The sequence below is a fragment of the Euprymna scolopes genome, chromosome 5 (genome assembly GCF_053919585.1).
Source record: "Euprymna scolopes isolate OS-2025 chromosome 5, ASM5391958v1, whole genome shotgun sequence".
Classification (NCBI taxonomy): Eukaryota; Metazoa; Mollusca; class Cephalopoda; order Sepiida; family Sepiolidae; genus Euprymna; species Euprymna scolopes.
Window position 1 is genome coordinate 145728719 of NC_136486.1, and position 11556 is coordinate 145740274.

The following is an 11556-nucleotide window of genomic DNA, read 5'->3' on the forward strand; positions in this document are numbered from 1 at the left end:
GCATGCATGCAAACAAATACATAATATTATAGATGCGTGTACACGTTAACTTGGATATTCATACTTTCAGGTCCTGGATAAGACCTTAAACTATATCCAGTGGTGAGGCCCCAGCTTGCGGGCTTTGGCGAGTGTGGAGCCTTTAATTGCCATTGCTCCCAGGTCCACTCTGACCCGGAGTGGTAGTATCTCCTAGGGTCCCAACTGTGGGTTGAATAGAAATTGACTTGAAAACAAATATATTCTATTTAAAAGATTTTCTTCAAAATCTTTGGATTCGGCATTAAATAACCTGAAAAGGGTGATATTCTGTAAAACAAAAATAACCAGCCAACCATCATACTTTCATTTTTTTTTTTTTTCAACTATTTTCAGGCAGTCCATTTTTAGTCGATGTACAAGGTTCACCCTCTGGTCGTTCCAGGGAAACTGTTGATAAAGATATTCCAGCAATGGATATTATTAATGTTGGTGACAATATTGAATTTGTGCTTAGAATCCCAGGTAAGTAAAATAGACTGACTTTTCGATATCTCTCTATACTCGTTGCTTTTCTATATTCTTAATCGCGTAAATAATCATGAACTGTTCTGCTGATGATTGTATTTGTTTTAAAAAAACATCGCCATACATTAAAATACTATCAGAATTTTTTTGTGTTCTTTAAAAACACACAGGGTGGAAAGATAAAAAGTTCGCCCTACGAAAAACAACACTACAGCTTTATTTTAAAACTTTTATTGAAAAAATCAATTGAGATAGCTTGATTTAGTGGAGCTGACATCTATTCAATGTATCTGCCTTCAGCATCAATCATCGTCTCGATACAGGTCCGGAACTGGAAGCATACCTTTTTTACAAGTGCCGGCGGGAGCTCGGAGAATACTCGGCGGATGGCGGCTATCAGGTTGCCTTTGGTGTTGGGGGAGGTTATGTTGATGATGTATAACAAATTAAATAGGCAAGCGAGTTCAAGTCGAGGGAAGAGGGGGAGGGGCCAGTAAGAGAAGGGTACAAAGTCGTAGTACTCCTTCTGAAGCCAAACCTTTGGACTTGTGGGCCGGTGCTGTCCTGCGGCCACACCCAGGGTCTGCCAGCGGCCATCTAATTGTACCAGGGGATCACCACACTCTTCAACACATCCAGATATATTTTGGTGTGGACTTCCAAGCCGACTTTGAAGGTGTGAGGTAGCATGATGTGGCCCTCATTTGAAACCACACCAAAGACCATAACCGTGGCCGGGTTTTCATCACCATGTGCACGTCCCTGTTATCTGTGACATTCCAGCGATGCATTTTAAGGGTGTTGGCAATGGTCCTGTTGTCATAACTTGGATCAGTAGAGAGCATGAGTTGTACAGCGGCGCATCTCCGATCTGCTTGATGAACATTGTGCCATTTTAAGGCATCTTAGAAGGCTCCTATCACTCTTGGGATTTCTACATAACTGGCTAACAATTAGATGGTCTGCAACAAAAAAAAAGAAAACGGGTTTCATCAAATCGAATCATGTTTTTTCTAGACCGATAATTTTATCGTTCAACCCTGTACAATATTTATACATGTGTTATTTTTCTAATTTCATGAGTAAATTGTATGTACATAAACAATTACAAGAATATATAGAGAAATATATATATGTGTGTGTGTGTGTGTGTGTGTGTGTGTGTGTGTGTGTGTGTGTGTGTGTGTGTGTGTGTGTGTGTGGAGTGGAGTGGATAGTGGTGTTGAGTCTCTCCGTTTCGGGTGAGCATTGTTTGAAGACAGCGGTTTTAATCCTACCCAATGCAGGCCAGAGTATTAGTTGGTCAAAATATGGTGAGACAACAACAACTATGGAAGGCAGTAATTACTGGGGATATAATTAAAAGTTTCAGCAGTTAATCACCTGAAGTAGGCTAGAGGATGGTGAAAACACAACTATGGTGATGAGGATAACAGTTCGCAAATAAATAAAATAAATACACAGATTATTCATCTCAAAGGATTCAAATAAAAAATTATATATATATATATATATATAATAAATTCCACAGCCAAACAACGTCGCAGCCCACAAGAGCCATGACAGTCAAGGAACCGGAAGTCCAAGACTCGAGTTTCGCCCTCATTTGGGCTCATCAGTTAGACACATCCGAACTCAGGATTCGAAACCCGAGCCTCTTGCATGCAAGGCAAGCACTCTACCAACTGAGAAAACGCCTTGCACACAAGAATTTCTATTAACCAACACAGATCAAGTAAACCGCGCCGAAATCCGACTGTGAAATGAACCTACTTCGTCTCAACAAGGGGCGCGGTCATCCAACCAGCTAATAACCCCAAGCCGATGTCTCACAAGTAGGAGTTTTAACTCGAAAGGACGATGCCATCCAGCAATGCTAACCAAGCGAGCAACTTATGATAGGATTTTCAGAATGTGAGTGATTGTATATAATAAATTCCACAGCCAAACAACGTCGCAGCCCACAAGAGCCATGACAGTCAAAGAACCGGAAGTCCAAGACTCGAGTTTCGCCCTCATTTGGGCTCATCAGTTAGACACATCCGAACTCAGGATATATATATATATATATATATATATATATATATATATATATATATATATATATATATATATAACGATTGTTGTTGTATAAATGCTATCATATTTTTAATTGATGAGTTTTCTCGCCCCTATCATGAAACACACTTTTATTAATTTATTTATAAATGTAATCATCTATCATCATTTATTTATTTATAAATGTAATCATCTATGTGTCGTTTGCGTGGCTTTCGCGTAATTCAAACATAGGTTCAGATTGTATGTAGTTTAGAATGTTCCCTCCTACCGTAAAATCTTCCCTGAAATATGTACGATTTTATCGCTTTAAATAGTTGATATAGTAATATATGTATATATATATATGTATATTTATATATATGTATATGTATATATATGTATATATACGTATATGTATATATACGTATGTGTATATATATGTATATGTATATGTACGTATATGTATATATATGTATATGCATATATGCGCATATGAATATATATGTATATGTATATATATGAATATATATGTATATGTATATATATATGTATATATATATGTGTATATATATCTATATGTATATATATGTATATGTATGTATATGTATATGTACGTATATGTATATATATATGTATATGTATATATGCGTATATGAATATATATGTATATGTATATATATGTATATGTATATATATGTATATGTATATGTACGTATATGTATATATATGCATATGTATATATGCGTATATGAATATATATATATGTATATATATATGTATATATATATATATGTATATATATATATGTATATATATATGTGTGTATATATATATATATACACACACACAAAATATAAATACGCTCTTATTTTTCGGATTTCCTTTTAATTGAGCACTCTGCTGGATTTCTTTTTCCAATAAAAATTAATCATATATATATACATACATATATATATGTATATATATACATATATATATACATATATATATATACAATATCTATATATATATATATATATATATATATATATATATATATATATATATATATATATATATATATATATATGCCAGTTTTTAAGTTTTTTATATGAAAAGCACATCTGATTTAATAACTATCAAGAACGATGCATTCTGTTCCTCTTTCTGGATAAAGAGTTTATTTTCCTCCCCTTTTTCTTCCAGGTACAAATCCCTTCGATATGGAGGCAGCACTGACTGATCCTGAAGGAACATCTGAGTTGTGCGAAGTGGTGGATGAGGATGATTACCATTATAATGTTCGTTTCGAACCAAAAATGAAAGGTGTTCACACAGTCAGTGTCAAGCATAAGGCTCTGCATATTGCAGGTAAGTAGAACCATTTACCCTTTTTTCAAACGAATGACTCATCACTTGGGCTACATGATTATTTCAGAGAAGAGCTCAGAAAGTATTTAACATTGGACTTGAAAATGTCCATGTTGTAGTCAGTTGAGAAGCAGCTCCGTGGGATTTGTTTTCGTTTGCTTTTAAGTATACAAAAGATGGAAAGAAAAATACTTTTTACTATTTCTTTATATACTATTTCTTTATTATTTCTCATATAAAGGCCCAGAGGCCACTTGAGAATAAGGGTTAACGTGTTTTAGGTTAACTATGCGACAATAATGATTGGTAACGATGGTGGAAGTTTTTTGCAGGGTTTGATTATTTAAGCGGACGACCCAAAAAGAATTTATTTACATTGAAATTGAGAATCATAATGTCGTAGTCAGCTGGGGAAAAAAGGCATCTATTTTATTTCCTTAACATCTTAATATTTTTATTGTTAATTTACTTTTGCATTATTTGGAAAACTATCTTACTACACGTTCCGTTTAAGGTGTCTTATACGAAGCTTACCTGCTATATTTTTTAAATATTGTTCAGCGCCCTTATTGTCGGGATCGTGCGCCTGCAAATTCACAAGAGAAAATCCTGTATGTTCGTAGCTGTCCGTCGAGGCAGTTTCGCTGATTGGTTGATCAGTTTATCTTCTTGTCTTCTCTCGATCCGGCTGTGGCTCATATTTCTCCGATCTCTCTCGTCGGGTCTTCGGCCGCCAGTCGTAGTCAACTATCCACAGCTGAAAATCGGAAATGCTATGTCCAATTTTTTGTCTAGGCTAACCACTCCTCCATTTCTGTTCTCCTTGGTGTAGACTGGTGAATCATTTCTAACTATCGTTGTGGATCATTTACTTACAAAAACCTTTCGTCTTTTTTATGAATCACTTCTTAATACTCCCCCGGGGGTGAGCGTATCAATAGTATCACTGTCATTTTCCTAACATATGACGACCGGTTTCTACTTCCAACTTTTCAGTTTATAAAAATAGTGATTTTGTTGAACAGTTTCGTCCTTCTCGACAATTGCAGACCACAACAATGTTAGCAGTCCTTTGTATTCTTGTTACCGTTCTGGTCGTATCGTCGTATCTCATATTGACGATTGCCGAGGGTGCGAAGTCAGGTTTACATTTATGAAATAAATAGAACAAGGCAAACTACACAATAGAAAACACAACGCCGTACATCGTGTGTAAATCAGTTGTACTCTGTGTGTAACAAGAAACCCTGAAACGTTGTCTGCTGATAGCTGTCTGTCGAGATTTTTTTCGATTTGTTGATCAGTTCATTTCTTCTGTTAATGCTCTATCTGCTTTCATCCGAATGTGGCTCCAATCTCTTCGACCTCGGCCGCCAACCATTATCGACTGTCTCAAACTGAAAACTGTTCATTTTCTAACTCTGACTCCTTAATTTATTGACTCAAAATCGGAAATCCCATGTCCAGTATTTTATCTAAGCTGACCACCACTCCCATTTACGACCGTCTTTGTGTGACTTGAATCATTTCTAACTATTGACCTCTGTCATTTACTTGCAACAACTTGTCTTTTTTATGACTCACTTCCTAAGTCTCCCCCGGAGAAAAGGCGTGTCGATAGTTTCACAATCTCTCGTGTTACTTGACTGATTGGTAACTGTCGGTTTAAGAGTACCTGCTGACACGAGTGTTTCTAATTACAATAAATGAATTTACGGGGAAAAAAACGGGAAACTTTTTAACGGCAGCTCTTCTTGCAAACATAAAACTATACAAGAAAAATACCGGCTTCCAACAACATTGAAATTGAAGCGATTCACATTTTAATTTTTAATTTTTATTTTTAAAATCTTTTTTTTTTTAATGATTCACCGCTTATCAAGGTTCAGAAGCCACTTGAGAATAAGAGTTAATGAGTAAACAACACTTTAATATGTACTGAGGGTAATTGGGTAGAAAGTGATTATATACGAGGACAGCTTAACAAGAACGAGTTTATATTGCACTTGAAAACAACCATGTTATAGTCAGCTGGAAAGCAGCCCCGTGGAATCGAGTTTCACAGGCAGGCAGCCCTATGAAAAAGCTTTTGCTCATGGAATTTTCGTTTAGTTTTAGGTACAAATAAAAAGTAAAAAAAAAAACTGTTGGCAGTGGCTGTAGCAAGGCGAGCCTTTACTGTGAATATGAATGTAAATGTTTTACGGGATACAAAGATTTTAAATTCAATAACTGTCATGAAAATATAGATGTATCGAGACACATTTTTTGTTGTTTCTGAAATCGTTGGATGTTTCGGGTCTTTCAACGTTACACATCAGACTCCAAGTGACCCTTTTTACCAGGAGCAAAGTATAGTACCTTTTCTGATTTTACGCTTATTCTTTCCCGTTTTAGTTAAATGTAGGTGAAATCTTTCAAGACTGAGGCAATTTCTGTTTCTGTCCTAATTGAGAGTGCCCCATTTGGGGAAACTGGAGTTTTCCGCATTAAAAACCTCGCATCTAACTCAAATATCAAATTCACAAACAATCTCAGTACTCTCGTAGTGTTCATCATTATCCCGTCTCATTAATCTATATCCTCGAATAGCTCTTGGCTTTGATAAGTAGTGACCCGAATTTAAAAAAATATATATATTTCTAAATATGTCTGTGAAATCTCAACTATTTCATCCGTCGGTCTGTTACACTTGTTGAAATTGCGTTTTCGCGCTAAACACAGCTTGAATGGGTGTATCTTAAAAATGTATTCTTTCATTTTCAATTGATATTTATTGAATTTCCTATTCATGTTTTTAAATGTGTGTGTGTTTTTTAATTTTCATTTATTTATTTATTTGTTTATTTATTTACAGGCAGCCCTTTTATGTACACCGTTGGCAGTTCTCCCAGCGGTGGTTACCACAAAATGCAAGTTGGAGGTCCTGGTCTCGAAAAAGGAGAAGTCAACGCCGAAAGTAAGTGACGTATCAGTAAAATTTCTTACTTTCAGACAAATAAGGCTTTAGGACTTCCTTTTTAGTCATCACTCCGGGGGGGTTACTTTTGTTACTAAAGCCAATAGAATCTTGGGTATTGTTAACATAGTTTGTTTCCTGTTGACAAAGGTCTGTCTCTGGTCCTGTGCAGTTTTAGGAGGCCCAACCTATCAGGCTTTATCTTCTCCCTTTGTTAGTTTATTGCTCATTATTCATCACATTTATTATAGATTTTCCAGTAATCGCGAGTTCCTAATTTCTGCGACTCCATACGTTTTCTGGTATTTCTCGGTATTTTTACTCTTAGCTGCGGGTTGCACCCTTTTACAATGATATATTGATGCTATAAATGTTGGTTTGTGGCGGTTGGATAGCCGAAACGTTTGCTGCTTATGTCCAATATCAGTGTAACAGATTGAATTGGACCATTGTTGAGAGTATGGCTCACTGCGAAATTTCTGCATGGAAACGTACTTTTATTTCTGCTTTGATTCCTTCTGCTACACCAATTGCTCAGTTTAGCATGAGAGAAAAAGTCTTAATTCGTGGTGCGTCTCTCATGTTATCTTTCATGGATTTCCAATCAACCGGTTTTTAGGATATCGTCAGTTTGAGTAACAACTCTACGGTTTGGATCAACCATTATGAACAAGGTGAGTATGGCCTCTGATCACATCATGATTGGATAATTCTATGCTCTCAATTATTATTGGCGGCGGCGACGGCTCACAGGAAGCTTTCACATAGCTCATCAAAGATCTCTACTTAAGAACAGCCTATGGTGTTCCCTGGAAGCTGAGTGACAACAAGTTTCCCCAGATTTCCACAATTCTCTACCTCTTTCGATAACATTTGCAAATGAATTTGCATTATCGCAACAGCCGATTACCATTGATTCCTCGTTGACAGCGGCTATTAGTCTCCACTGGTATTTGAGTGGCAATAAGCGTCCCCAAGGTACCAGTTCTCTTCGCACTTATCCAGCGGGGGTCTGGTCAGTTGTCTCTCCTCGGTCTTTCCTTCCTCCTTGACTCTACTTGGCTATTCGGTCTCGCTCTTGTTGGGGGCAGTGATGTTGCTATGGGGGATAGGGATGGGGTTAGAGAACTCATAGATATACGGCTTCAATGTTCTTGGTTCCATGTAGCGCTTCATGTTTTGCCTCTTTTTTTTTGCAGCAGTTTGTCTGACCCGCGCTTGTGGTTCATGTGTGTTAGTCAGCACATTCAAGGGTTCTCCTTAATATTTCAGTCGTTTTCATTATTGTCGTTCGTTGTATTTTTCCAGTCATTCCTCTGATTCCAATTTCTCCCATTCTTTCTTCAAAGTTTGTTCCTAGTGCTCCTACTATTATAGATATTATTTTGATTTTCTTCATCTTCCATATTCCTTTCAGCTCTCCGACTAGCACTGTATTTGATCCGTTTCTCCTTTTTTTAATGCTCACTCTATGAACAGCAAAGTCTGCGATTTGACAGGACTTTTCTTTCTTGTTAATTATTACGACATCTGGTTTTCTTACTTGGATGGATTTATCAGTTAGTATGTCCATGTCCCATAGGATTTTGTGATTCTCGTTTTCAAGTACTGTTGCCGGTTTATGTAGTTTGTACCACTTGTCTGTGCGTTCGAGACGCAATTGTTTGCATAATTCCCAGTATACTGCCCTTCCCACTTGTTCGTGTCTGTTCTTGTATTCCTTTTGGGCCAGTTTGCTGCATTCACTTTCTACATGGTTTATCGTTCCGTCTCTTTGTCACCAGAGTCTACATTTGCTGTTTTTGTGTGTGTTTTTTGTCGATCTTTGCTTTGTTGTGATTGGTTCTTATCGAGTTATATTCTTCTGCTATTAGGGATTCAGTTTTTCGGTTTATGTATCCTTTTAGCATCCATGTCCAAGTGTTTTCGTTATTTTCATCTTTTGTCATCCTGATGAATCTTCCATGTAATTGTTTTTCTTCCCATTTTTCTTTTCTCGTCTTATCCTTTATTTCTCTGTTTTCTGTTTGTCGATTTTTTCAGTGCCTCTCGCTGCCATGATTGTCCTTTCCATGTTTTGCGTTATGTATTTTTTTAAATTTTCTGTGTGTGTGTGTGTGTGTGTGTGTGTGTGTGTGTGTGTGTGTGTGTGTGTGATGTACACAGTCTTCTATACAAACTAGTCCTCTCCATCCTTCTTTTCTTTTCACGTAGAGTTGGTCAACGTCATCCTTTGGGTGTAATGCATTGTGCATAGTCTTATGATCGAGCTATCGCAGTTATTTGATCCATCCCCATGAACGGTTCTGGGTATCTTACTAGTGATGCTGCCCATGTATTTATACATTTTTTATGTTTCTGCTATATAATTTTGTTTTTAGAAGTTTTCTTGTTCTCCAGGAGGTATTCCTTTCCACTTGTCTTTTTCATTTCTGTGGCTTTGATGGTGTCTGTTCCAGAATTCTCAAGTATTTATAGACGTCTTGTTCCCATAGGTTCCTCATCTCCGTTTGGTTGGGTAGTTCCATGCCCTCTGTTGTATCCAGTTTTTCCTTTCTTATAACTAGTAGTGCGCACTTTTCGCATAGCAAACACTATTTGGATATCCTGGCTGAAGATCCTGGTAGTGTTTATTAGTGTCTCTAGTTCCTTTTCGGTCCTTGCAAAAAGTTTCAGGTCGTCCATGTATATTAGGTGGTTCATTTTTTCCTTTGTGTTAGAGAACTTGTATCCAGCTTGGCACTTTCTCAGTATATTGTTCATGGTGAGTCTCCTTGGAAGATACCTGTTATGTGTTGTTCATCAGCTGTTAATTTCAGTCTCTTTGTTAAAATTATTATTATTATTATTATTATTATTATTAAATACAACTTCAGTCGGTACTTCAGGAAATAGTCGTTGAGGATTTGGTAGTGTTGCAATATTTTAGACCTATTAATGGGGTAGTTATTTAATTGCCGCTCACATCGGCAATATTTGGCACAAGGCCGGAAAGTGGGAACCCCAGAGGCTCCCCTAAAGGAGGGGCACTCCTGCAATTTAAAAAATTGCCTGAGTAACCCCGTCGGCATTCCCCGGTCGGGGCGCCTCAGGCAGCAAGCAATAAACTTGCCGCACCGGAAAGCCCGGTGGCAAGGCCTGGGAGGGTGAACCTTCTAGGTATTACCCAGGCGGTGTACCTCAGTCCAACAGGTGCTGGGCCGGTTCCCGGCCCCTCACCTGTTGGGCTGAGTGTCAAGTGACAAATCCTTGACTTGTACTTCCCTGTTTCCCTGCAGCCGAAGCCGCTAGGAGACACATCCCATCATAAAAGGTTTGACCTATTGATGGGGTAGTTATTTAATTGCCGCCCACATCGGCAATATTTGGCACATGGCCTGGAAAGTGGGAACCCCACAGGCTCCCCTAAAGGAGGGGCACTCCTGCAATTTTAAAAATTGCCTGAGTAACCCCGTCGGCATTCCCCGGTCGGGGCGCCTCAGGCAGCAAGTAATAAACTTGCCCTACCGGAAAGCCCGGTGGCAAGGCCTGGGAGGGTGGACCTTCTAGGTATTACCCAGGCGGTGTACCTCAGTCCAACAGGTGCTGGGCCGGTTCCCGGCCCCTCACCTGTTGGGCTGAGTGTCAAGTGACGAATCCTTGACTTGTACTACCCTGTCTCCCTGCAGCCGAAGCCGCTAGGAGACACATCCCATCATAAAAGGTTTGACCTATTAATGGGGTATGATCCCACACAGTCGGACGATTCTATTTATAAACGATGCTGCTAAGAACTGACGAATCAAATCAATTCACGTTCTGCTACCAACCAATCAGAAACCAGAATTGCTTCATAAATATTAAACCTTTTCTGGAGCAATTTCACATGTTCTTTCCCGGGTTTCGACACGGTAAGAATATTTTGTTCTGTGGAACTGTCTACTACAAACAAGTCACCTCCCAGGACTTGTGTGTAACAGCGAACCATCTGAAACTCTAGAAATGGCTTACAATTCTAGAAGTTATGCGCCCAGCGTGCGTCTTTATTTCGATGGATCCGAATCAAAATTCGAATTGTGGCAAGTTAAATTTCTAGGATATCTACGAATCCAAAAGCTACACAAAGTACTACAAACACAACCTGAAAACAGAAACGACCCCGACTTCATTGAAAAGAACGCAACTGTCTTTGCGGAATTAATACAGTGTTTAGATGACCGAAGTCTATCACTGGTAATGAGAGAAGCCCTGGACGACAGCTGCAAAGCATTAAACATATTGAGAGAGCATTATTTATCGAAAGGAAAACCCAAAATTATTTCTTTGTACACTGAACTGACCTCTCTAAAACGAATGGAAGTCGAAACTATTACTGATTATATTATAAGAGCCGAGACAACTGCAAATTCTTTAAAAATGCCTGGTGAAGTTATAAGTTACAGTCTGTTAATTTCCATTGTCCTTAAGGGATTACCGAGTGATTTCAAGCCATTTACCACCGTGATCACCCAGAAAGAAAAACCCATGACTTTTAGCCAATTCAAAGTATCACTCAGAGGTTACGAAGAAACTGAAAAAATGATCACAGAAAAAAACGAATCCACAAATATCATGAAATTTAATAATACACACATAAAAACACTTTTAGAGGTAGGATGGAAGGGTCAATGAGAAAATAATGTACTTCCATCCAGACTTTGATTGGAATGGCATGGAGAGTA

General features: G+C 38.0%; 1 protein-coding gene across 12 annotated transcripts in view; it reads left to right on the forward strand.

Moving 5' to 3' along the window:
* The window catches only part of LOC145277001 (filamin-A-like), a 257559-nt gene that overhangs the window by 187106 nt on the left and 58897 nt on the right, over nucleotides 1-11556 (forward strand). For all 12 annotated transcript variants that reach the window (XR_013868075.1, XR_013868074.1, XR_013868076.1 and 9 more), the window contains 3 exons: nucleotides 376-504; nucleotides 3733-3897; nucleotides 6755-6856. Coding sequence is in view for 8 of the 12 variants with exons in the window: in XM_080128586.1 (XP_079984712.1) it covers nucleotides 376-504; nucleotides 3733-3897; nucleotides 6755-6856 (396 nt within the window). In the remaining 4 variants the exon portion in view is untranslated. The remainder of the gene's footprint in view (nucleotides 1-375; nucleotides 505-3732; nucleotides 3898-6754; nucleotides 6857-11556) is intronic.